General features: G+C 39.3%; 1 protein-coding gene across 2 annotated transcripts; it reads right to left on the bottom strand.

Annotated features, from left to right (window-relative positions):
- Window positions 1-193: 193 nt before the first annotated feature.
- On the bottom strand, window positions 194-27,783 carry KDM4D (lysine demethylase 4D). 2 transcript variants are annotated; one of them, XM_084975791.1, is made up of 5 exons: window positions 27,398-27,783; window positions 25,260-25,353; window positions 15,904-16,041; window positions 14,259-14,304; window positions 194-2,654 (listed from the first exon to the last, which is right to left on the bottom strand). In XM_084975791.1, the coding sequence occupies exon 5, from the start codon at window positions 2,324-2,326 to the stop codon at window positions 926-928; it is 1,401 nt and encodes a 466-aa protein (XP_084831917.1). In that variant the 5' UTR covers window positions 2,327-2,654; window positions 14,259-14,304; window positions 15,904-16,041; window positions 25,260-25,353; window positions 27,398-27,783; the 3' UTR covers window positions 194-925. The 2 variants fall into 2 exon arrangements, with proteins under 2 accessions (XP_084831917.1, XP_084831916.1); XM_084975790.1 differs by lacking the exon at window positions 14,259-14,304.
- Window positions 27,784-27,828: the final 45 nt, after the last annotated feature.

The raw sequence follows: 27,828 nt of genomic DNA, 5'->3' as shown, positions 1-27,828 counted from the left end.
TCAGGGGGGTTAAGGATGTGGCGATGTCACTGCAGTGGTTCCTGCTATGGCACCAATTTAATCCCTGACCTGGGAACGTCCTAGACCACTGGCCCAGGGCCCCCTCCCACCCACACACACACACAAAAACACACTGCAGAAAAGAAGCACCGTCTCTCAAAGGATTGAATGAACAACAGGAGAGGAAACATCAGCTTTGAACATTCCAGCTACGTTTAATATCCTTGTGAACAAATCCTGGCAGAGAACACATTGTCAGCACACCAAGGACTCAGGAAGGTGATGCTCGGGTCTGAGCCACCACAAACCTAATGGGAAGAAGGGCTAGTTTGGCAAGAAGAGGGGCAAGGGGAGGGGGAAGAGGAAAAGGAGAGAGACTGGAGGGCAGCCAAGGCCCAGGATGCTTCAGAAGCTCAGCAGCATCCAGAGGTGGCCCACAGGATGGGAGTCTGAGGTAGACGGGGCTCTGGGAGCCTCAGCAGGACCTAGTTTGCGGAGACACTAGCGTGTCCAGTGGATGAAATCTGTCAGGGGGTGACGCGCAGGTGTTAGCAGATTCCCAAAAAAGTCCGGGAGGAAGAATAAACTTTGGAGAATCTGGTAAAGACCATGGAGCCAGTACCACCAGCGGCCACACAGGAGGGCCTTTCATGCGAGACCAGGGACCTGCAAATACCCAAAGCTCTGACGTGGACATGGGGCCAGTCTCAAAGATCCTCCACACACAAGAGCAGTGGAGCCCAAAGGCATCGTTAGGCTTAGGGGACAGGGGCACAGCAGTGCCCAGAAGCCTCAGCAGGATGCTGGAGCCCAGGGCTAAGAGGGACTGGGCTGTCCATCAAGGGTCCAACCGCAGGCAGGGGTTGAGGCTTGAGGCCCCAGCTGTGTCTTGGGAGAGGCACCTCTTAGCCTGGGCCTGGACTGTTCACTCCTGAGTGCCCTGTTCCCGAGGACGACGATTTGAAACATGCCGGCCACTTAGACGGAGATCAGGGGTGGCTGGGCATGGGGTTGGCCACCGGGTGGATCTGGGCTTCCTGGAGCTGCGAGCAGCAGAAGCCTCGAGCTGGGCAGCGGAGGAGGAACGCCGGACTCGTGCAGGGCTTGAGGACACAGAACGCACAGGGGCTGGGCGGCAGGTCCCACCACCCGCAGACCCTGGACGACGGTGGCGTGAGGCCGCACGAGGCGGGCAGTACCTTGGGCGGAAAGCAGCCCCCCCAGGCTCACGGACCTCCCTCCAGGCACTCAACTCCAGGCTGCCAGGCGAGGACAGGTGCTCCGTGTGTTCCAGCGCCACCCGATCCTGGCCCCGTTTCCACAGCTCATAGCGCTCGGGTTGCAGGATGCGCACGAACGCGTCCATGGAGAACACCACCCGCGCCTCCCCGCAGCTGCACTGCGACGCCACTTTGCCATAATCGACCCAGCGCGGGGTGGCGAAATTGATGGCTTCGGCGCAGTTGAAGCCGTGGTTGAAGCCCGAGTGGTAGCCATAGGGAAACGTCACCATGAACTCGCCCGCCTCCTGCGTGACGCGGCCAAAGGGGATGCCCTGGGCCTTGAGGACCGTGGGCGAGATGAGCGCCACCTTGTGTCTCAGGAAGGCCTCGCAGCCCCGCGCGGGGCCAGGGAACAGCTCCCTGGCCAGGCGTTCCAGGCGCCGGCCATGCGCAGGGGGCACCGCGTACCACGTCTTGGGCTCCCCGAAGTGCAGGAAGTTGAGGCTGTAAAGGTCCATGTCCTCCGTGTGCCAGGCGAAGCCGGTCTTCCACATGCCGAAGTACAGGTACGGGCTGTTGACGCCGTCGATGGCCACTCCGCACTCCTGCTCCAGCAGGTCCTGGATGGTGCCCAGGCGGCCCAGGTTCCACTGCTTCGTGTTCTCATCGAACAACGAGCCACTGACATCGGCGCCGTAGATGGGGGAACCGTACAGGCGCGTTTTCCAGTATGTTTGCTCCAGGTCCTCAAAATCCAAGTGTGGTGGAGCTTGATATTTTTCACTGTTTGCTAAGTGGCAATACTCACTCACGGTCATGGCTTTCTTCTTTCTGTGGTACTGAGTAAACACACCTGCCTCCCCAAAGGCTACCTGCTGGAGAGGGGCAGCTATTACGATGTCACTGATATCCTCATAAGTCTGTCTGGCTTTCCATCCTTTGGGGGGAATTACCTTGGCCAGGCCTGCTTTGTGTGCACCTTGGGATTCTATGTAAGCAATGTATTTATCAAAATCATTAAACTCTTCTTTGGTTGGATGAAATATCATTATGCTACAACTTGGGTTCTGGGCATAACTGGCCTTAGACTTCATAGCCTCCATTAATTAGTAATAATCTCAAGTTTTTAGATATGTTCTAAATAGGCGAGGATGCTGGAAAATGCTCCTTTTTTGGTTTTGAGTATGAGTCACGAGGAACCCCCAGTGGACTTTTATGCAAGAAGTTGACAATATTTCTTAGCCTTGCTGATTTTCTAGGGGACTCCACTCAGTGAAGAAGCTTTGTCCAGAACTGATGGTGGCTGATCTTGCAAGTCAGTAATGTTTCTCAGTTGACACTTGACTCTGTCCTCTTGAGCTCTAGTGAATCACCCAGCCTTGGGTGAGTATTCCAAATGTAGTGTCTTCAGGGCAGTATTGAAAATAAAACCTTAAAAAAAAATACATAAATGTTGAAAACTAGCATAAGCACACTGTGGTATCTGGAATGACTGGCCAACGGGGGGACTTGCTGTATATAGCACAGGGACCTCGACTCAATATTCTATGATAACTTAATGAGAAAAGAATCTGAAAAGGGATGGATATGTGTATATATGTATAACTGAATCACTTTGTTGACAGCAGACATAATCACAACATTGTAAATCAACAATTCTTCAGTAAAACTTTAAAAAGAAGAAAAGAGGCATTCCCATCGTGGCTCAGTGGTTAACGAATCCAACTAGGAACCGTGAGGTGGTGGGTTCGATCCCTGGCCTTGCTCAGTGGGTTAAGGATCCGGTGTTGCCATGAGCTGCGGTGTAGGTTGCAGGTGTAGCTCAGATCCCGAGTTTCTGTGGCTGTGGTGTAGGCTGGCAGCTGTAGCTCCGATTAGACCGCTAGCCTGGGAACCTCCATATGCCACAGGAGCGGCCCAAGAAATGGCAAAAGAAAAAGAAAAAAGAAAAAAAGAAAACTAATATTTGGGGGAAAGTCATTAGGGAAGTGCAAATAAAACACCACCGCTATAATTACATACGCAAATAAAGGCTAAAAATTTATAAGACTGGCAATACAGGAAGTGGTCTTGATGTGGAACAATGGACGTTCTTGTACCCTAGTAAGGAGAATGAAAATAATTACATGTACTTTGTAAAACTTTCTGGATAGTACTTACTAAAAAAGTGCTATGATTCAACTGTTACTATGTGCCTAGGATATATGCACAGCTGTGCCCTGAAAGTCAAGTCTAAGAATGTTGACAGCAACATTATTTCTGGTAGCCAGACACTGGAAAAAACCCACATGTCCATCAACTGTGGAATGGATAGGAGTTCCCATTTTGGCTCAGCAGGTTAAGGACCTGACCTGTCTCTATGAGAATGCAGGTTTAATCCCTGACTTTGATCAGTGGGTTAAGGATCTGACATTGCAGTGAGCTGTGGCGTAGCCAGAAGCTGCAGCTCCAATTTGACCCCCGGCCTAGCAACTTCTATATGCCACAGGTGTAGTGGAAAAACGAAACAGTAGAATGGATAAATAAACTGGAGTATATTCATTCAAAGGATCACAATATAGCAATGAAGATAAAGAAAAACCACATGAAAATATCGGAATAATTTTATAAGTACTGAGCAAAATGATCCAGACTCAAAAGAATACCTACCTCATGTTTCCACTTATATGGAGCGAAAAAAGAGGCAAAGTAAAATCTGTGTTCAAATTCATAGTAATGGTTACTTTTGCGAAAGAGAGGTTGTGATGTGAGTGGGGGCAGGAAGAGGTTTCTAGAATAATGTGAATATTCTGTTCTGAACCCAGGTGCTGGTGACACAGGCATCAGAATGACTCACTGTAGTAATTCGTGAAGTTATGATGATTTTCACAAATTTCTGCGAAATCAATTTTAAGTTTTAAAAAATGTGTTTAATTTCAATAAAATACATGTATTTTAAAATATAATTCAGGGTGAAAAGCATTAAAGAAGACTGAGTGATCTATTTCATTGTATTAAAAGGAAAAGGAAGAGTGATTGAAAATAAATGAACCTAACATTCAATTGATGAGGTTAGAAAATATAAGAGAAAGAAGAAGGACGAGTAAAGAAATAATAAGTAATAAAGATGAAATTAATGAAAGAGAACACATGCAAAACAGAGGGATGATGACCAAAAATGTTCTTTGAAGAAATTAATAATAAGCAACAAACCTTGGGCCAAACTAATCATAAGAAAAGAAAGAAGGTAAAAATAAACTACTAGAAATACACAAAGCTAGTAAGACAGTAGAGAATTTTTTAAAATCTCAGAAGAGACTCTTGGGAGCAACTTGACATCAAAATTTTCAAAAGAGAACACTTTTCTAGGGAGGAAACATATCCAAAATGGATCTAAGAAAAACTAGAAAGCTTCAATACCCAATATAAGAATCTGGTTCAAAGTATGACCCCTAAAAATCCTGAAGACACATCATTTTATATGTGAATCTAGCAAATTTTTAAGACACAGTTAACTCTTATAATGCAAATTGTTTCAGAGTATAGAAAGGTTGGAAAGCTACTCAAATGAGGCTATTCTGATCTCTGATACCAAAACCAAACCCCCCCCCCAAAAAAAGGGCCACAGAAAATAAAGCTATGATCATCTATTTGTTTATTTATTTTTTTGTCTTTTATCTTTCTAGGGCTGCACCTACAGCATATTGAGGTTCCCAGGCTAGGGGTCTAATCAGAGCTGTTGCTGCCAGCCACAGCCACAGCCACAGCAACGCCAGATCTAAGCCACGTCCGTGACCTGCACCACAGCTCACGGCAGCTGGATCCTTAACCCACTGACTGAGGCCCGGGATCAAACCTGCAACCTCCTGGTTCGTAGTCAGATTTGTTTCCGCTGTGCCATGACAGGAACTCCATGATCATCTATTTATAAGTATAAAAAAGCATAAAATGGAATGTTATCCAAGGCAATGCAGCAATATGGTAAAATAATTACTACATAATGACCAAATAGAATATACCCCAGGAATGCAAGGATGATTCAACATTGGAAAGTCTAATGATATAAGTCAAAATATTAACAAAGGTATTGAAAAATATCATCTTGTAGGTGCCACAAAGGCCTTTGATGAAATGCAACATCCATTCTTGAGTTTAAAAATCTTACTTGCAAAGCATCAAAAGAAACTTCTTTTGTAAGATAAAGAATTTCATTGTAAAAAATAGGAGGGAGCATTCTTAACAAATGTAACATTCTCATTAAAGTTAAAAAGAAAAAAAAGGAGCTCCCACGGTGGCTCAGCAGTAATGAACCTGGTTAGTATCCATGAGACCTCAGGTTCAATCCCTGGCCTCACTTAGTGTGTTATGGATCTGGCATAGCCAGGAGTTTCAGTGTAGGTCACAGACGCAGCTCGGATTCCACATTGCTGTGGCTGTGGTGTAGGCCAGCAATGTAGCTCTGATTAGACCCCTTGCCTGGGAACCCCCATATGCTGAGGGGAGGATTTGGCCCTAAAAAGACCAAAAAAAAAAAAAAAAAAAAAAAAAAAAAGGGAAGAAACACACAAAAAGACGTCAGTAAACTATTTCATTAACAGCAATTTCAAGAGCGCCCTTTATACTGTCCTAATCCTCTTACACTCTCCAATTTCCACCCTGTAAATATTCTGTTTCACCTTCCCCTCTCCTCAAACTCCAGGCACACCTACTCCACCTCCTTAGAATCCTTCAAATGTCCTAAAAGTCCCTACATGATCTGGGCCACTATCAAGCTCCTTGACCTCACCCCTTTCTATTCTACCCCTTGCTCTCTCGGTTCAAACCACATTCCTGGCTGTGTCTCAAAAAGGGCCCAGGACACTCCTGCCTGGTAGTCTTTGCACCCAGGCAATTTAACAGTCAGCACAGACATCACCTTCCAGTGACGTTTCCTCTGATTGTCTTGCTTTGGATAAAATTAGAGATAATTTTCCTCTCTAGAAAACATTTCCAAATGAAACATGAATTACTAATCAGGACCTGTGTATCTCTTTAAGATTCTACTCAAATCAGCCCCCACCTAATTCCATCATTCCTCATCTCATCACAATAGAATCCTATCAACTATCCAATCATCTCTTCCAAATGTCTAGTAAAAGGCCTCATTTTTAATGTTATCAGTCTGTAAAACACAAGTATTTGCTTGAAATTTTTCCTTTGAGATTTCTTACCAAAAAAAAAACAAAAAACAAAAAAACAAAAAAAACCTCAGAACTGCCAACCCTCAACAACTCTGAAATCACATCCTAAAAATAAAAACAATTCTGCAAGCTCAAACAATCAGCATCCTCCACTGTCAGAGCTACTGTGTTTGAAGGAATTGCTAAGATGACAATATGTTCCTGAGTAGAGAGGAATAGCTGGCAAATGATACAGAGGAGCTCATGCCAGGCTCTTTCCTGTAAGATCAATTTCATAGATGCCCCTGTCAGGAGGGACAAACATGCCTACTTCTATCTTAAGGTGGTGCATAAAATCTCAGAAGACTTCCTAGAGATTCTGAATCTCCTTAGAGTGACCATATAAAATTATTGGATATTTGTGACTTACTGGTTCTGCACAAATTCCCTGGAGGTTTCCAGAAACCAAGAGCAGATCCAGGTTTAATGGGATCTGAAGGTTGTATAAACTTCAGGGTCCTTTTAGGAACAGAAGGATTTCCCTGGGAAAGCCAGAATGGGAGCAGAAGCAGTATAACAGAGCTAGTATAGTTGTCGGGGCACAAAACACTATTAGTATTGGGTCTACTCAAGAACCAGCGGGAGAAGAAAACCATGCTAAAGAAATGGAGCAAGGAGATGCTCAAATGCCTTTAGAGATCAAGGCATTTAATCTCCCTCACCCTGGTGTCCCCAATAAGACTACAAAATACAAAAAATCAGTTCACATGCCACTGTTCAAAGTAATAGAAACTCTCCATATCTCCTGTGTCCTGCAAGAGGTACCAGAGGTCCCTATGTGTCATCTAGGGTCCATTCTGACGGGGACGCTGGGGCTGGGGCCCAATCCTCCACCTGTCCCCAGAGAGGTCACCACAATTGGGCTTTATGGACCGTTTTCATAAAAACCTTTTCCATTGGCTCTTAGATCTGGGGCAAAAAACGGCCAAGGAAGGGCTTGCTCTCTGTGACCCCTGCTGGTAGCTTTTGTAAGAATGCAGCAAACATTCATTTGCAGACCCGAATGCTAATGGGTGGGGCCCTTCAAGGGAGCAGTAGCTCTTGACATCTCTGTCCTAGCTGGAGCCTCATACACCATGGAATGTGCGGAAGCTGGGTTGTGGAGGATGAACACACTCCTCTCCTTTTCCAACTTCGATGTCCAAGGACGAAAGAAACAACGCTCAAGGTTTCTATAGAATTTATTCCTAATAAATGGTAGAGAGGGGAAGTGGTTGACAATCTAGCTAATCCTTGAGTGTAACAGATGCAACTAACTTAGCCTCTAAAGATGGGGTGGGAGTCAAATAATCTCTCATCCTATTCCAGACATACCTGATGAGTCAGAGTTTGGGGATAGATTGTTGAGAAGGAGCAGCATTGTCCAAAAATGCCCCTAGGTGTTCATCCTAGAAGGCCTGAACAAGAGGCCAGCCTAGACTCCTCTCCATGGCTGGAGGGCTATACCATCCCAAAGGGCCCAAGGTCCTCAGCTGCCTTCTAAAGTACAGGGCTGCTGGCTTTCCCAGACAACTCCTATAAATGGCTGGCATGACATCTAGGCAGTTTAAGTCCCCAAGCATCTGAACGTCCCTTTCCTAATAAATTTGCTGCCATCCCAGCCCTATATGAAGGAAAAGCAATGGGGGAAGGGCCTCGAACAAAACCCTTCTTAACATGAGATGCCTTTCCATGATAATGTTGAAGAAATGCAAAGCCTGTGTTTGCCTCGGTCTTCATGTGTTTCCTTAACTCATATTGTATGGCTTTGTGGGATTCTTCTCTATAGATAAGGGGACTTAATAGATGAGAAGAAAGCAAATAGTAAGGTTCCATCAGGATTAGGCATTTCCAGGCAAGTATATCTCAAGGAGGGAGGAACAAGTGTCTTGATGATTGGATGGAGGGACAAGACAGTTATCATATTGATGGGCCAGTAAATCCATCTCGGGGGAAAAAAGAAAACAAGAACATGGGGGAAGTGATGAAGAATGAAATAGCATTTGTTTCATGGGCTGAATGTCCCCATTAGGTCAAGTGATTCTGTTAGAACACTAGGAAATGCAAGCTAGGAAGAAAATGAGATGCTTGAGACATTATTTTTAAAACTTGGGGCTTTTTAAAACTGTCCATTTTATTGATGTCTTGAAATCTTCTTACTTTATGCTATTAAATGGCAAACTGTCTCCTTCTTCCCACATTCTCTCTTTCAAAATTTCTTTCCTTTTCAGTTCTTAAATTCCACCGTTTACTAAGTGGACGAGCTTGCCCCCTTATTTTTCATTCCTGCTCCAACAAAACACCATCTCCTCTTTCATTTCCTATAGTTCTCTTTCAGCACTTATCATTTCTACAACAGCAAGCATTATTTTCATTTTGCCGTGCTCTTTGGGAAGCCCTTTCTATATAGCATCCCATTCAAACCTCACAACTAATCTATCCCCATTTTATGGAGGAAGAAACAGATACGAAAAAAAATTATATTTCACTTAATAGCTTGTATTCTCAATCACTAGAGTTATTTGTGTATTTATCTTCAATATAAAAGTAGTTTGAAAGCAGTCTATGCCTTGTTCATCACTGTATTTTTCAAGGGATCTTGGTCCTTTATGAAGTGCATACTTTTAAAAACTTAGTTTAAAAAATAATTAAGTAAAACCATTTGGCACACACTTCAGCCTCTCTCCCCTTGGTTACACTGCATCTTTCTTCCTACTCGATCTCAGTGCTAATCTTGCCATTTAAAAGCCTTAAGTCAACACCTCCCATTCCTTCCAGAATGATGAATGTCAATTAAGTACCACCATCTATCATCATGTCTCTACATCGTTGATGCACGAACCCCACCTGCTTCCTCCTAAAATGTCTCTGACCTCTGGAGCCCTGATGGTCCCCATGATTCTCTGGTCCTTTTCTTTGTTCTTGGTTCCATTTCCTCTTCTATGATGCAAATGCAGACTTACTTCAAATCTCAATTCTCGTTTCTCTTTTAAATCTTTTTATTTCTTCCTTTAGATTTCCTATTTATGTTGTTCTTGGCTTTCTTTAGTGTCACACTCTCTCTCTTTAAAGATTATTTATGTAGCTTTTTCTAATAGCACTGACTGTCTCCAAAGCTTCTGGCTTGCTTCTTCATCTTGGTTGGCCCATGGAGCCCCTGAAAACTAACGTGTTTAGTACAAATTGATCATTTTTCTCCTGAAACTAACTTCCTCCGTTAGGTGTCCTCTTCTTTTCTACAGATGATAATACAGTTATCTTAGTCACCACTGGCAATTACATCTCCCTCTCCGCAGACACATGATCAGTGATGTCAGGAAACCCCATGATAATCTCCTGTGAGACGTCATGGCCACCCATGCACCCCAGGGAGTCTTCCTGTGTCTCCTTCCCTTCTTTGTCTAAGAGCCCAAGGATCCACCTTGCCTTCCTCTCCTACTTACAGCAGTCATCACTCAAGCTAAACCTCGAAGATCTGCAAGTGCCAAGATTACCTGTATCTTGTGATCATTTCACCCCAATTTTTTAAAAAGGATTTTTCTCTTTATAGCTACACCTGCAGCACATGGAAGTTCCGAGGCCAGGGGTTGGATCTGAACTTCAGCGGTAGGCCTACACCACAGCCACAGCAATACCAGATCCTTAATCCACTGAGCAAGGCCAGTGATCAAACTCGCTTCCTCACGGAGACCATGTTGAGTTCTTAACTTGCTGAGCCACGATGTGAACTCCTCGCCCTAATTTTTTAATCTTAAAAATTCTTCTACAAGATTTTTTTTTTAATTCTTTATATGCTTTTTGAATACATAATCAAATACTTCATACTTTCTATCTGAAAACTTGCTCTAAAGAAATGAAGAGAGAGGAGTTCCCGAGGTGGCTCAGTGGTTAACGAATCCGACTAGGAACCATGAGGTTACAGGTTCGATCCCTGGCCTTGCTCAGTGGGTTAAGGATCTGGCATTGCCATGAGCTGTGGTGTAGGTCACAGACGTGGCTCGGATCCTGAGTTGCTGTGGCCCTGGCATAGGCTGCCAGCTACAGCTCCGATTAGACCCCTAGCCTGGGAACCTCCATATGCTGCAGGAGCGGCCCTAGAAAAGGCCAAAAAAAAAAAAAAAAAAAAAACCAAAAAAAAAGAAAGAAGGAAATTAAGAGATAAAACTGGAACAATTTAGATGAGAATTAATATCAAAAATTAAAATACCATACCAAAGGCCTTTCCCCTAGGAAACAATAAAATGCTGTCTATGACTACTACACAAGCACTCATTTCTTATTGAATTATAAATAGACGATTAAGCTTTGAGTTGAGCACTATGTTTTATAAACTAAATTATTTCCTTTCTATATTTCTAAGGATCATAGGAAGAATGAAGCCCAGGCTACCATCTATATAAAATAAATAATATTAATATTTAATCTATATATTAGTCTTCAGATATTGAGCATCCAAAGGAAACACTCTGATTTTGTAAGTACAACTCTGTGCTCAAATCAAAACCCCTCAGAGTTTGTAAGCTACATTGGCAGGGTCCCTTCAATGCTCCAGACAAAAATGTGTTACTTCTCTATGGGTAGAAGATGATTGCTTTGACTGTGAGACTGCCTCCATGGTTCTTCCAATTGGAACCACAGGTTCCAGTTGAGAATAAATACCCTTTCATTTCAGACACTGTTCCATTTTATTCTTAGTCACAGCATCCCTAATAACACAGAAATTCTTCATCTAAGGAAAACCTGACAATTCTGACAATTAAGGAAGTGTATTTCTTTTTATCAGAATGGTTAGACTCGATGGATTTCTGGAAATTAGGAAATCTTTCTTCCACGTTTTGTGTTGTTTGGGTTTGGGGGCCACACTCACGGTACGTGGAAGTTCCTGGGCTAGGGATCAAACCCAGCCACAGTTGCCACTCTCACAGCAGTGACAATGCTAGATATTTAACCCACTGAGCCACCAGGAAACTGTGTCCTCTGTGTTTTCAAAAAATAATTCCTCCAAACTTTCCTGGGGTGTGTGTGTCTGTGTGTGTGTGTTAAGCTGGGGAAGGTGAGAAGTGAAGTAAGTTTAATAGCTCCTCTCCCTGAGGCCAGCATCCAGATTGCTCACTGTCCAGATTACACAACAATTTCAGGACAGCAGGAAAGCCTTTTTGTCTTTCACGCTGCATGCATATTTCATCAAATCTATTATTTCAAATGGAGATTGTTGACAAAATACCTCAAATGTTAGCCATCATTTGGGTTGACAGTCAGGATCTAAATGCTATATTTAATAAATTTCTTCTCAAGTTAGAAAATCTACTTATCATTTATTGAAAATAATTATAATATTTGGTGACTAAATAAAATCTGTTTGATAGAGATAAGTGACTCAACTTTCCCCCTATTATTAGACAGTTATTTTGTTTTTTACTTTTCCACAATTATTACTAATCACTTATAAGTATCCTACATTTCAGTACCCAGAAAACTATATACAGTAAAATATTGGTTAAATAAATTCCTTGGATTAGATATCTAGAAATGGAATTACCAGATTGCAGGATTCAAACATTTTAAGATCCTTAATATATATTGCCAGAACTTTCCAGAAGATATCACTTTACATTCTCACCATTGAGTAACTTTACTTTGAAAAAAAATCTTTAACAATTTGGTAATCGAAGAGGCATAGATCAAGTTTTAATTTACATTTCTTGGATTACTACTAAGATTGATTTTTTCCTCAATGAATGTTAGCCATTTGGATTTCATCATATGTATTGATTCACACCCTTTGTCCATTTTTCTCTTATAGGGTTCTTGTATTTTTTTCTCATCTATTTATATGAACATTTTACATATTATGTGACTATTTTACATACTTTACATATGAACATTTTACATATTGCTCATGCGAATATTTTACATGTTAAACCCTTCGTTAGATCTGCCTATAGTTTTTCCCCAGTTTGCCATTTATTTAATTTGTTTTGTCTTTTTTTTTTTTTTTTTTTTTTGTCTTTTTAGGGCCGCTCCTTCGGCTTATGGAGGTTCCCAGGCTAGGGGTCCAATCAGAGCTATAGCCACTGGCCTATGCCACAGCCACAGCAACGCAGAATCCAAGCCGCATCTGTGACCCTGCACCACAGCTCATGGCAATGCCGGATCCTTAACCCACTGACTGAGGCCAGGGATAGAACCCACATCCTCATGGATGCTAGTCAGATTCATTTCCACTGAGCCACGATAGGAATTCCTAATTTGTATTTATTTTAAAATGCTTTCAACGTACATTCCAGTGTTTTATTAAAACAATGAGTCTATCTTTTCCTTTGTAATATCTTTCATGGCTTTTATGTTTAGAAAGTTGCTTCTCAGAGTTCCCGTCATGGCTCAGTGGTTAACAAATCCAACTAGGAACCATGAGGTTGTGGGTTTGATCCCTGGCCTTGCTCAGTGGGTTAAGGATCCAGCATTGCTGTGAGCTGTGGTGTAGGTTGAAGACACGGCTCGGATCCTGCATTGCTGTGGCTCTGGCATAGGCTGGTGACCACAGCTCTGATTCACCCTCTAGCCTGGGAACCTCCATATGCTGCGAGAGCGGCCCAAGAAAATAGCAAAAAGACAAAAAAAAAAAAAAAAAGATTAGAAACAGGGTGCACAGATGGGTCTGGTGACTATGCTTCCCCACACTATGATCTGGCTGGGCTGCTTCCTGGCTGAACCTCTGATGCTGGTACCCCTAGGGCTGGTCATATTCAGTAATGGGTGATGTTTCCATCTTCCTCCTGGGGGGATGGGCTTGCCTTCCCCACCACATGGGAACAGGTTCTGAAATTTCCAATATTCAACTTGGGAAGTTTGCTAAATCCATTGGTTTTCCCTGACAACCACACTTTCAATGGTTCCTGGAAATGCCCAGTTCAGAGACCATCCTTTCACCTACTGCGGACAGTCAGGCTCAGTCTTCTGTCAGAGTGAGATAGCAGGTTACCCTGCTGCCCAAAAAGAGGGGATCTGAGGTTCCAACTGCTTCTTAGACTTTCAACAAATCCTCCTTAGCCTCATTTAACTGCCACATCCAGAAGTACCTGGTGCGATGAAATCCTAAGTTTTTTAGGTTCTTAGAGAAAATTGTGTTGCTTCTTGGCTTTCCTCATTGCCAATTTAGGATTCAACTATCCAGGGTTTGGTAAATTAGTTTTGACTTGTCCATCTGTTTTCAAATTTTGCTACTATCTTCTCTCCTTTACCATTTTCTCTTTTTGTATATTACTACTTAAAACAAAAATCCTGGTACCTTCACTCCATCAGAGTTTTGAATGGAACAAAGTAAGCAATAGTATTTAAATCACCATCTTTGGGGGGGGGGGGGCATGCCCACAGCATGCAGAAGTTCCCAGACCAGGGATTGAACCTGAGCCACAGCAGCAGTGACACTGCTGAATCCTTAATCCCTAGGGCACCAGGGAACTCCTAAATCACCATCTCTCTCTCGTTTTCCCAAATATCTATCTCAATTGTTCCTCACACAAACTCCCGGCTCCAGTCAAAAACATCTAGTCTTGACTCCAGGAAGTCCCTTGACTCCAGGCACTTCATTTCTCTTCTCCCTTCTCTTATCTAAATTATAACCCCTGCCTTCTAGAAAAATCTCCTAGTCGAGGGATTGTTCCTTACCAACCCTAGGCCTTCATGAGGATTTTGTTCTCTGTTTGCCTGGGCCATTTATTTGGTACTTAAAACAAACTGTTGATGTGGGAGCTCTCCAAAATGTTTTGCTTGATGGCTGGCTTTCACCTCTAAAGAGCACTTGTCAAATGTACTAAATCCCTTCTATGAAATATGCTTGCTTCTTTCTCTAAGATACCTGCATGTTTCTGCGCCACAAGCTTCAAAATTCCCTTCTTGAGAAGCTGCATGGAAAAGAAAAGATTAAAAGTTACCTATTCCTGGATGCTTTTTATCTTAAATGCCAATATTTGGCACGGAGTCCCTCCTTGGGAACATCTAAAAGTTTAGATATAGAGAAGAAAGACATGTTAAATCTCAACACAGTTGCACAGCACAGATTAAATCATGACAAAGATGAGGGTTTGGCCTTTAAATCAGCAACTTAAGTGTCACCTTATGATTCCATTGTGACATAAAATAATTGTCACTCAAATTTTAAGGCAATTCTAACATACATGAATTGTATTGCCAATAAATTTTTTAACTTAATTAAATTTATTCTAAACTTAGTCCCCACAAATGTACAAAATTTTTTCCTCAGTGTCCGCTTCTCACACAACCTTGCATCACTTTCTGTATCTATAGTAATCTGTCCCTTATTTTTCCATCCAGAGCAACAAACTAAAGTCAGACTATCTTTCTTTTGCCTTAATAAAATGCAATTCCATTCCTCATTTCTCCTTGACTGATGTCAATAAATTTTGAATTGTCAATAAATGTTAAATATGTTTCTTGAGTACCATATAATACTGGTTCTTGGAATGCTCTCAGAGATCCCATAAACTGCTTAATACTTAAGAACAAACTAAAAACAAAACAAAGCTTTGCTTTAGAGTGAATTCTGTAGTATGTAAATAAAGAACCCTGACACATATACTTCATCTCCCTCACTTCTGCTCCTCAAAGACAATCGCTCTTCCATGTTTTAACTTCTTCCTGTGTTTTATTTTTCCAGTATTTGCAGACTTTCCGGTTTTAGAAATTGTGGACACATACTCTAAAATTATGGATCTAGTTCTGCTCTGTATGCTCTGCCCCAGCACACATAGACTTCCCCCACCCCATCCCCTCATGTAGTTATATCAAAGTTTCGGTGAAATCGAGTCTGAATTTTACCACATAACAATAGATACAAAGGAGTCATGTGGTGTACCATGATTGCACTGCCTTTCACGTACAAAATTTTACTTACCCTCTGGTTAGTAATAATCTTATTCCATTTGCTTGTATGTGTTAGTAATAACCTTATTCCATTTGCTTGTATATACTAGTATATATATATACATATACTAATTCATTCCCAAATTCATTTCCAGTAGGGTAAATCTCTTCTAAATTCATAAAATACATCAGGCACTAAATCCAATTTCTCTTTTCAGGAATATTCTTGCTGGAGCCCTTCCTATGCTTGACTGAATCTAGACTGGTTAGTCTTTAGGCTGGTGCACAGCCTACCTCCTGGGGTTTCTAGTCGCTGTGATCCTGGGCATTCTTTTCCTTCTCTGTTAGATTCCCCCGTCTCAGTCGTCTTTCCTGGTTACTCCCTTGTGTTGGTGGAGCATATCCATGAGGAGCATCCTTGGAAACTTCACTAGAGATTATGAAGTAGCTTACAGAATCTCCAGGACAACCAGAGAATAGGGTTTGGTGACTGTGCATCCAGGAAAAATACCCAAATTATCTATCCATTTATATTAAGGTATTCCTCTACCTCCTCTGGTCAAAGGTATCAAAGAACATGAGCAAGAGACATTACCAACTAGAACCTATGCCACTATTACCTCTGAAAGCTCAGTCTCTCGTGACCCTGCTCCGGGAACAGATCCTGGGCGAAATCGACTTCCACACGTTTCTTCAAATTGAGCTCATCCATGGAAATGTCTGATTGGAAGAGCTGGGGTCATATGCCTATGTCTTTGCTGCAATAGATGATGGATAACTGAGTTATGGCTTCAACCTTGGCAAGGCAGGGGTCATAATGTGGGAATTTCCTCAAATATAAAAAAGGAATTCTAAAGTTATTGGTCACAAATATAACTGTCTACCATAATTTGCTGCCTGAAAATGTCTTTATCCTACCTTTATGCTTTCCTTCAGGATTCTGAAGACATTGTTCCATTGAATTTTGGCTTCTAGAAATCCAAATCCAATCTGTTTTCTGGTGCTTTGGGGGCAACCTATTTCCACTCCCTGGACGCTTTTAGGATTATTCCTTTTCTCCTCGTTTTCTGAGATTTCATTAAGATATGACTGGCAAGTCTTTTTAATCAACTATTGTGCTAGATCTCCTGATATAAATTCATGTTCTTTGTTGATGAGAAATTTTCCTATTCCGTTTTAAAAATATATTCCTTCCCAGTATATTTTCAGTTCTCTATCTCTGGAAACACAATTAGTTAGATATTAAACTTCTTGGGGTGATTGTCTAATTTTCTTATCTTTGTTCTCTCATTTTCCAAACCTTATAGCAATTATTTTATAATTTTCATAAATTTTGTTCTCTGAATATTCCTTTGATTATAGATTTCTGATATTTTTCATGGCTGGAAATTTTCTCTTCTTCCCCTTGAAGAATTAATAGGGATTTTTTTTTTTTTTTTTAAGTTTCATTTGCTCCCTACATCGTGTCTCTTTCCTCTTGATTTACCCTTCCTGGAAATTCTGGTTTCTGTGTTTATATTAAATGCTTTCCTCATACATCTACTTATTCCTGGCTTATGATTCAGAGTTAGCCACTAAATATTGGGTTTGCTGTGTATAACTGGTAGGCTTTGCTGAGAATATTCTATGTCATTTCTTTTGAGAATGGAGGCAATGGACAGTGTCTAAAAGTAAGAGTATAATGAAAAGACTATGAATTTATGCATCTATCTCATTTGGAACCAGGGCCCAGGAATTTATAATGTCTTGATTTTTTGTTTTTAAGAAACATTAAAAATAGAAAAAATAGAACGCATAACAAAATTCTGCATTCCAACCAGCCAGAATTGACCTCTTAACATTTTGTCATATTTGTGGGTTTTTTAAATATCTTTATTGAGACATAATTTCCAAAAAAAAATTTTACCCATTTCAAGTGCACAGTTGAATGACATATTTTGGTATATTTACAGATCTGTTCAACCACAATCACAATCTAATTTTACAACATTTCCACAACTCAAAAAAGAAATCTCATGCCCATTTGCAGTCACAGCCCATTTCCACCTTCAGCACCTGGCAACCACTAATCTGTCTTTACAGGTTTGCCTATTCTGGATATTTCATATAAATTCTGTCATATAATATGTGGTCTTTTGTGTTTGACATGTTTCACAGCATGTTTTTTGAGGTTCATTCATGTTCTAATATGTATCAGTATTTTGTTTCCTTTTATGGTTGAATAATATTCCATTGTTATGAATACACCACATTTTATCCATTCATCAGTAGATAACATTTGCGTTGTTTTAACCTTTTAGCTTTTATGAATACTGCTGTTATGGACATTCACGTACAAGTCTATGAGTGGACATATGTTTTTATTTTTCTTGAATAAATACCTAGAGTGGAATTACTAGGTCACATAGTAACTCTGTTTAACATTCTGGGAGACTGTTAACACTGTTTTTCCAAAGTGCCTGCAACATTTTAAATTTCCATCAGCCATAGATGAGGGTTCCAAGTTCTCAGCATCCTCACCAACACCTATTACTGTCTTTTTTTCTAGCACTTCTAGTCAATGTGAATTCATATCTCATTTTTTTTTGATTTGCACTTCCTTAATGACAAATGATGCTGAGTATTTTTTACTATGCTTATTGGCCATTCATATCTCTTTTTCAAAGAAATTTCTATTCAAATTCCTTACTCATTTTTGTTATTCATCTTATAACTGAATTGAAGGAGATTTTTATATGCCCTGATGACAAGTCCCCTTTTGAATATATGATTTGCAAATATTTTCTCCTAGTCTGTGGGTTATCTTTTCACTTTCATAATTATATCTTTTGAAGCACACAAGTTTTGGATTTTGATGAATCCAAGTTATCACTTTTATTGCTTGTACTTTTGGTGTCATCTAAGAAATTATTGCCTAGCTCAAATCATGGAGATATATTCCTATGTTTTCTTCTAAGAGTTTTATAGTTTTAGTTTACATTAGATCTGTGATCAATTTTAACTTGGTTTTGTGTATAGGGTGAGGGAAGGATCCAGATTCAGATTTTTGTTTGTGGATATTCATTATTCCAGCAACATTCATTGAAAAGAGTATTCCTTCACAATTGAAATGTTGAAATTTATATTGCTTCTATTCCATTTGAGTATATAGCTATTCATTAAACTATATAGCCCTGTGTAGAGCAATATCTTGATTATTGCAGGTGTGCAGTTAAGTTTTGAAATGGGGAAGTGTGAGTCTTTCGATTTTTTTGTTCTTTTTTTCAAGACTGTTTACCAATTTTAGGATCAATTTTTAATTTCTGGCAGGTGGGGAGCCAGCAGGAATTATAATAGGGACTGCAAAGAATCCTTAGATGAATTGGAAGTACTGCCATCTGAAAAATGTTGTCTTCTGATGCAGGAATATTGAATGTCTGTCCATTTACTTAGCTCTTCTTTAATGATGTTTGTAGTTTCCAATGTGGAAGTCTTTCACTTCTTTTGTTAAATTTATTCTTAAGCACTTAATTCTTTTTAATGACACCATGAGTAGAATGTTTTCTTATTTTTTTGTGTGTGTGTGTAGCCTTTGACTATATTACTTTCTTTTGTTAATTTCATTTTCAGAGTCTTCATTGCTAATGTATAGAAATCAACTGATTTTTGTATACTGATCTTGTACATCCAGTGATCTTTTTGAATTTGTTCTCTATGTAAAATCATGCTGTATTGATAAAGATAGTTTTATTTTTTCCTTTCCAGTTTGGATACCTTTTCTTTTTCTGCCTAACTGCCCTGACTAGAATCTCCAATGCAATGTTGAACAGACATCTTGAAGGGTCTTCTTCCTTCTTCAAGTACTTTTAAATAGAAGAAACAAATATTTCAGATGAAGTGGAAGTCTCTTTTGGATCTAATCCCCAAAACCTATTCTCCTTCTCCTCCCCAATCCCAGAAACAACTATCACGAATTCAGTGCATTTACTTTCTGTTGATGTCTTTTAATTTGTGTGTGCATGTTGTACATCCACATATATAATATTGTTTTGTATATCTATTTTTATTTTCTATAAATGATTTTATACCAAATATGCAAATATATTTATAATTTTAAAATTCAGTATTAACAGCTTCAAGATATTTTCATATATGTATATATATACATATATAAATACATATAGTTTGTCCTAAGAATATTTTTAATGCATTTTTCATTGCTGGGTATTTAGGCTACTGTTTTTTATTGTAAACAATACTGCATTAAAAATCTTTTATATGTGTCTTGGTAATTACATGTGGGAATTTTTTAGGTTAGATATTTTGGTGTTTTTTATAAATGATAGAGTAACTACATTTTGTATTTTATTACATAATGTCAAGTTGCTTTATCTATTGATTTTCCTAATTAATACACTCACTAGCAGAGCAGGAGAGTTTCTTTCTCCACATGCCCAGATGTACATGAGGTCAAACTTTTAGTTGTTGGTGATTTGATTGGCAAAATAATTTATCTCCTTTATATTGTTATTAATACTAATGTTGTGTCACCTGTTTCTGGGTGGCATGCTTTTTCATTGATTTATTGGCCTTTTGTGGGTTTTGATAATCACTAGCTATATCTATCCTTTGATCACTTTTTCAGTTGGATTGTTTTTCTTTCCCTGTTGATTTGTAAAAGTGCTTTAAATGTTTCAGACACTAAGTCTATGTCTGCTGTATTATTTCAAATATCCTAGCCCACCACCTCCATTTAAATCTGTTTATGGTGACTTTTTCAGATATTTTGAAAAAATAAAAATAACTAAATTTCTTAATCTTTTCCATTAAGTTTTGTTTATGTCTTTTTTAAGAAATCCATTCATCTTTGAAGTCACAAAGATTTTACTTTACCTTTCTTTGCTTTTCATCTTTATTTGTTTCACCCATTTACACCATTGTTGTTGGGAGGTAAGGATCTATATCATTGTTGGGTTTTTTTGGTAAAAGTCCAATTGCCTACCATCATTTTCTGACTGAGCTGGAATCCTGCACTCTAAAATGCCAACTTCCAAGATAAGCAGGGGTTCTCTTTCTAAACTTTCTATTCAAGTCCATTGATTTATTTTTCCATTTGTGTTCCAAAACTATACTGTCTAAATTATTAAAGCTTTATACTTAGTATTGATAATTGGTTAAAGCTAGTCCCAATGTCCTTATTCATCTTTTTCAGAATTAATTTGACTAGATTAATAAAGTTAAACCTCAGTATACATTTTAGAATAAATTTATCAAGTTCTACAAAAACTTTACTTGAATTAAAATTGCACGACATTAAATAAAAATTTGGTGTAGACATAGCATTCCTACCCATTAACTGGCATGTTCCTCCATTTATTCAGATCTTGTATTTTAATAGCATTTCAGAATTTTATCAATAAAGATGTATTTCTGTTTCCTCAGATATTTTCCAAGGAACTTTGCAATTTTTTAGTGCATGGTGAATAGACATCTTCCCATTTTTTTATTTTATATCGATCTTATATATCTTTTTAAAACTATTACCTTTTATTTACTACTAGTCCTATTGGTTGACCATTGACTCTGGAATTTTTCATGTAGATAATATTTTCTGAAAATATATACAAAAATTATACCTCTTCTTACACAGTAGTCACAGAGCACTCTCTCTCTCTCTCTCTCTCTCTCTCTCTCTCTCTCTCTCTCAAGCTGGTTAGGAATGAAACTCTTATATAATTAGATATGAACTCCAGTAAAGTTGAATGTTGACTGAGTTAGTAGAAATTCTATACTCATTTCTTATTTTAATGAGTGGTTATAAACTTTATGTTACATGCTGTCACTTATCATCTAATCTGAGATGCTTTTGAGAATAACAGAGGCCCCAGGAAGAAGGGATAAAATAGGACCTCATTAATTGATCAAGTAGTTGAAAAGCAAAATAGAATGTGTGAGTGAAGCAATTTTTTCTAAATGACCTAAAGGACATATATTGAACTTTGTACTCTCAAACTACAGAATATAATTTTTTTTTTACAAAATTATACAAAATTTTACAAAACTGACCATAAAACTGTGGCCATAAAACAAGTTTTAACAAATGTCAAAAAGCTGAAAGCAGGCAAAACATGTCCTCTGACCACCAAATAACAAAGCTAGAAATATTAAAAAGATAACTAGAAAACTCCCAATTTTATAAAATTAAAAACAATTTCTATACATTTCAATCAAAAAATTAAAATAAGATTAGAAAATACTTTAAACTAAATGAGAGTGACTACCATACATTTCAAGTCTAGTGGAATGTGGTAAACAGTACTAAAAGGGAGATTTATAGGTTTAAATAAATATCTAAGAAAAGAAAGAAGGCTGAAAATTAGATGAGCTAAGCATCCAATGCAGAAAGAAGAAAAGTATAGCAAAGAAAGTAGATTAAAGAAAATAATAAAAATAAGACCAAAAATTGATGAAACAGAAAACCAATATAAAATAATGAAGATGAACAAAACCAATAGTTTTTGTTTTTTTTTTTTTTTTGTCTTTTTGCTATTTCTTTGGGCCGCTCCCGCGGCATATGGAGGTTCCCAGGCTAGGGGTCGAATTGGAGCTGTAGCTGCCAAGCCTACACCAGAGCCACAGCAGTGTGGGATCCGAGCTGAGTCTGCAACCAACACCACAGCTCACGGCAACGCCAGATCCTCAACCCACTGAGCAAGGGCAGGGACTGAACCCGCAACCTCATGGTTCTTAGTCGGATTCATTAACCACTGCGCCACAACTCCAGTTTTTTGTTTTTTGTGGGTTTTTTTTTTTTTTTTTTGAGAAGTCTAAAGACCAAAAATAGAAGGCACAAATAACCAACATTAGGAAAGACAAAGAGGTCACCGCTATAGATGCAGCAGACATAAAAAAGAAAATGAAGATAGTATAAACAACTTTAAGCCAATGCATTTTAAAGTTAAGATGAAATAAACTCTTAGAAAAATATAAACAGCAAAACTGACACAAGAAGAAACAGAATAATGAGTATGTCTATAACCATCAAGGAAACCGAAGCAGGAATCAAAACTCTTTTCACAAAGAAAACTCTAGACCCCAAATGGCTACACCAACACATTTTTATCAAACATTCAAGGAAGAAGTAAATCTAATCTTAGACAAATTTTCCTGGAGAACAGAAAAAGAAAGAATATCTCCCAACATATTTTATGATATAAATTGTATATACAAGTCTCCAAAAAAGACATCATGAGAAGGAATATAATAGGCCAGTCTTACTTATGAACATAGATGCAAAAGTCCAGAATAGAATCTAAGTAAACTAATTCCCATGATCAAGATGTAATCAGTTGCATAAGTGTTCATGACTGTAATAATTTCCTACTGGATTTTTGTGATGCAATATATTGCCTATATTAATGTCCTTGTTAATGCTACTGGATTTTTGTGATGCAATATATTGCCTATATTAATGTCCTTGTTAATGCTACACTATTTAAAGAACACATTTGATAATTAATATTGCTACATAAAGTTCTTTGTTGTTGTTTAGAATTTGCCTGGTATGTCTTTTTCTATCCTTTTATTTCCTATATTTTAGTTAATTAGTTTTAACCATTTTTCAATATGTTTGTTTTTAATTGTCTTAGTAATACAGACTGGCCAGCTAGTGAGGGAGACATGTACTCAGATTAAGTAAGTGTTGGTTAAACTATACTATTGTTCAGTAATCTAACCTGGGCAATCAGCAAATTTCATCTTGAGGTTATTGCCAGGAAATCATCTCTCTGGGATCCAGAGGATCTTCATTTAAAGATCAGGATTTTGTTGGTAGAAAGCAAGCTACTTTATTTCTCTATGCTTTTTATTTTTCAAAACAGATTAAAGCACCAATTTTTCATCTTAGAAAACTGGTCATTTTCAGGTTAAAAATTTAAAAGATGTTATCTTATATATAATTTTATTTTTTAAATGTGATTTCTCACTTGTGACCACTGGGTTTTTTCCTCCATTTTCAAGCACTTTGTGGACTAGTGACTTTGTAAATGAGAGGGTGTACTAGAATTGGGGAAGTTATTTAATTGGAAAAGGAGGGAGGCTGGATTAAGTCAGAGTTATGCTTGGATTAAGGGTGGGCTAAGTTAGAATTTTGCCAGTACACCTAGAGCCTGAGAATCACATGATTTTTCATTTAGAGATTCTTCCCTGAAAAGAAAGCATCTTTCTGAGTCTTGGCGTCATCATTTGAAGATCATTTCAAATCTGGATTTCATACTAGAAGAAGGAAAATTACTTTTTTTTCTCCTTTAAAATATAAAAGAAATTAAGGCAATAACTTTTTACATCAAAATGTGATTTTTTTTCCTATGAAAACTCACTCATTCATTCATTCATTCATTTATTCACTCATTTGGAAACCATTTATGGGCACCTCTTGGGGTCAAGTACTGTTTAGATGCTTGGCCTGCCTCACCAGGCAAAATGGATTCCTGCTTTTGGAGAATTTATATTTCCTATGGGATAAGTAAAGAAATAAAAAGAACTAAATTACATAGGGTCATGGGTGATAAGTACTATATAAAAATGTTGAGCAGGATAAAGGAGATAAGGAGTGCAGGATTTGGAGGGACAAAATGGGAGCATGGTTGCAACTTTAATTAGGGATGTCATGGTTAGTTGACCTCATTTGCCCAAAGACTTGAAGACAGGTAAGAGTGTTCCATACCAAAGGATAGCTAGTGCAAGGGCCCTATTTCCTCAGAGAAGTCAGAAGATCATCCATTCCTGGGAAATTGAATGAGGGAAGGGAGGGTGGAAGACATGTGCAGATTTAAGGAAAGAGGGGAAAATGGGAAATCATAGTATTGCAGAGTGGGAAAATAAACAATTTTAAGAGTATAAAAGGACTGGCAGGCGGAATTAAGGGCTGGACTAGATATTTGGGGTAATGAGCTTAAAATGAGAATTCTTGGGAGGTTATATATGTTTTATGCCAGCAAAAATAGCTGATTGGGTGAATTAAGTAGGTCTTTCTTTCTTTCTTTCTTTCTTTTTTTTTTTTTTTGTTTGGTCTTTTTAGGGCTGCACCCGCAGCATATGGAGGTTCCCAGGCTAGGGTCGAATCGGGGCTTAGCCACAGGCCTATGCCACAGCCACCACAGCCACCCAGATCTGAGCCACATCTGAGACTTACACCACAGCTCACAGGCAATGCCAGATCTGCGTCCTCATGGACGCTAGTCATATTCCTTTCCACTGAGCCACTACGGAAATTCCTTAAGTTTTTAACTTACTTTTCTTTTTCTAGAACTGTCAAGCCATTTAAGGAGAAAACTTTATGGCTTTGTGTTTTTTTTTTTTTACCAGTAAGTAAACTTTTCAGTTTCTTTTTCTTATTAACACTTTCAGATCATTTAATTTAATTTAATTTTTTTTTTTTTTTTTTTTTTTTTGTCTTTTTGCCATTTCTTGGACCGCTCCCTCGGCATATGGAGGTTCCCAGGCTAGGGGTCGAATCGGAGCTGTAGCTGCTCTGGCCTACGTCCGAGCCACAGCAACAGCCACAGCAACGCGGAATCCGAGCCGCATCTGCAACCTACACCACAGCTCACGGCAACGCCAGATCCTCAACCCACTGAGCAAGGGCAGGGACCGAACCTGCAACCTCATGGTTCTTAGTCGGATTCGTTAACCACTGCGCCACGCCATGATGGGAACTCCAGATCATTTAATTTTAATTTTAATTCTGTTGGCTGATTATATTGTATATTGTGTTAATGAGATTACAGGGGTGGTTATTTAATCATGGCTGTGTTCAGAAGATTAAGTGGTTGAATGGGAGAGAAATGAATCAAGGTGATTGACTTAGGGCTGATAAGGGCAGCTGTAACATAAAAAACAGGGGTATTTTCTACAATTATGCCACCACCTTGCCATTGTTAGGTCATTCCTCCACTTCATGGTGCATCAATCATTCATTCATTCAACAAATACTTACTCAGCACCTATTATGTGCCAGGCACTGTTCTATATGCAGCGGATACACCAGTGAACAAGAGAGACAAGGCTCCTGCTTTCCTGGAACTTACGTTCTAATACAGGAAGATAGACAATAATAATAAAAATAATATTAATAAATAATAATATTTAACAAGTACTGTTTGCTGAGACAGTTTTAAGCACAAGTATTAATTCATTTAATCCTTATAATAACATTATGAGGTAGAAACTAGAATTATCACCATTTAATATCAGAGGAAACTGAGGGCAGAGAAAGGGAAAATAACTTGCCTGAGGTTATAAAGCTAAGAAAGGGCAGATCTAGAATTCAGAATCAAAACTGTCAGGCTATAGAGCCCTTTCTCTTAATGACTTTGCTCTGCTGCCTCTCAGACAAGAAACAAAGCAATAAACAAAATAAAATCAGTAGTGCTTAGTTCTGTGAAAAAATAAAACAGGATGATATGATGGTATTTGTGTGTTGGAGGGATGGGGGTGCAAATGATGAGAATGTCAGGGGAAACCTGAGGAGGAGATATCTGAGTTGAGACCTGAATTATAATACAGCTACCTTGGGGCACAGACAGCAGAGAAAAGCTAGTGCAAAGCAATCTTGATTGTAAAACAGCAATGCCTGGTTGGCTACAGCTAGAGTTTAGTGTATAAGAGAATGACCGATTAGAAGTGAAGCCAGGGAGACAGATAGGAGCCAGACCTAACAAGCCTCAAGGCACATTAAGAAATTTGAGGAGTTCCCATCGTGGCACAGCGGAAAGAAATCCAACTAGGAACCATGAGGTTGCGGGTTTGGTTCCTGGCCTTGCTCAGTGGGTTAAGGATCCGGCGTTGCTATGAGCTGTGGTGTAGGTTGAAGACAGGGCTCTGGCGTTGGCCGGCGGCAGCTGTAGCTCTGATTGGACCCCTAGCCTGGGAACCTCCATATGCCAAGGGTGCAGCCCTAAAAAGACAAAAGGTAAAAAAGAAAGAAAGAAAGAAAGAGAGAGAGAGAGAGAGAGAGAGAGAGAGAGAGAGAGAGAGAGAGAGAAAGAAAGAAAGAAAGAAAGAAAGAGAGAGAAAGAAAGAAAGAAAAGAAAGAAAGACAGATATTTGAAACTTGGAGCAGCAGATTAAGGATCTGGTGTAGTCACTGTAGCAGGTCACTGCTGTGGTGGGAATTCAATCCCTGGCCCAGGAACTTCCACTTGCAGTAAGAGCCGGCCAAAAAAAAGAAGGAAAAAAATTGGTTTTTAATGCAGATTTTTATGCAAGAGAGTGACACTACCTGACTCACTATTTTAAAAGATCACTCTCACTGCTAGATGCAAAACTGACTATAAGACAAAGGAGACAGTTACACTCCAGGCGGAAAATGATGGTGGCTTGGACTAGGGTAGTAGCAGTGGGAATGAAATTTAGGGTATATTTTGAAAGTAGAATTGGTAAGACTTGCAAATAAGTTGGATGAGACAAGTGAAGGAAAAGGAATCTAAGAGGAAACCCTGGGATTTGGGTTCAAGTAACTAGTATGATGGTAGGTAGTGTCCTTTACTGAGATGTCTAAGACTGGGGGAGTAATACCTTCCTAGAAAAATCAAGACTTGCATCTTGAAATTTACAGGGAAGGGAGTTTTTCTACCCTTTTGTTTTGTTCATTTTAGAGTTCAAAGAAAGAATTCTGAGGGGGGGGAAAAGCTTTTTTATGTTCAATTTTAATGAGCTCTTTACATTTGAAACTAAGCTAAGGGAGTTGGATTTTCATTTGTTTAAGTATCTATTGAGCCAAAGACTATGTGATTAGATATCACGATAACCACGTTAAACTGACCAAACAAGATCCCTGCTCCCACAGTGCTTTTGGAGGTGTAAGAAGGACAATTGGTGATTTTTTTCCCTTTCCTGTTCGTTGCCTTATTAAAACTTCACCTAACGCATGAGTAGCCATCTTATAATTGCATCTAGGGCTCCTGGCAGTTGGGCCCACCGTTCTAAACGTTCAATGTCGGTTAATGAATGAATCTCTAATAGTGACATCTCCCCTCCCGCTAGAACTTAGGCTTTAAAAAAAATTACAATTTTAACAGTCAATACGAATACAACCTTTGCTTTGAAGACTAACATTTTTTGCAGGAATGGTACCTTTATAAAGATCGTGGTTGCCCCCGTACATATTTGTTCTTTCTTCATATCCAATTAAAAGAAAATACTAGTCTTTCCGTAGCCCAACTCTCTAGGCTTGCTGGGTCTAGCTCAAAGATTAAGCAAGCAGGAGCCGTTGGATTTAAACCGTTTGGTATAATCCTTTTCTACGCTCTCTCTCCTTCTCTCTCGGTAGCCGGGGACGTGGTGTCGGCTACCCGGGGCTTTCCGTCCACGCAGTACCGGAATGAAGGCGTCTGGGAGGGGGTCGGGAAAGGAAAAGACGGGAGAGACATTAAGTAATTGGTTCTCGAAGGTATAAAATGATGTTTAGGGTCTACTCAAAGCACCGATTTCAAACGCCCGCCCCCTGGGCTGTTTAAGCCCCGCCTCTTGCTGTCGTCACGCCGACTTCTCCCTTGGCCTCTGCC

This window comes from Sus scrofa, chromosome 9, assembly GCF_054392235.1.
Source record: "Sus scrofa isolate SSC_HxYL_T2T_F1_AM1 chromosome 9, Sscrofa_HxYL_maternal_Yorkshire_Landrace_v2.0, whole genome shotgun sequence".
Taxonomy (NCBI): domain Eukaryota; kingdom Metazoa; phylum Chordata; class Mammalia; order Artiodactyla; family Suidae; genus Sus; species Sus scrofa.
Note: the sequence above shows the minus strand (reverse complement) of the source record. Positions and strands in the feature narration are given on the sequence as shown.

Bases quoted from the DNA above. Each gene is read 5' to 3' on its own strand.
- KDM4D (XM_084975791.1), bottom strand. From the start codon at position 2,326: ATGGAGGCTATGAAGTCTAAGGCCAGTTATGCCCAGAACCCAAGTTGT.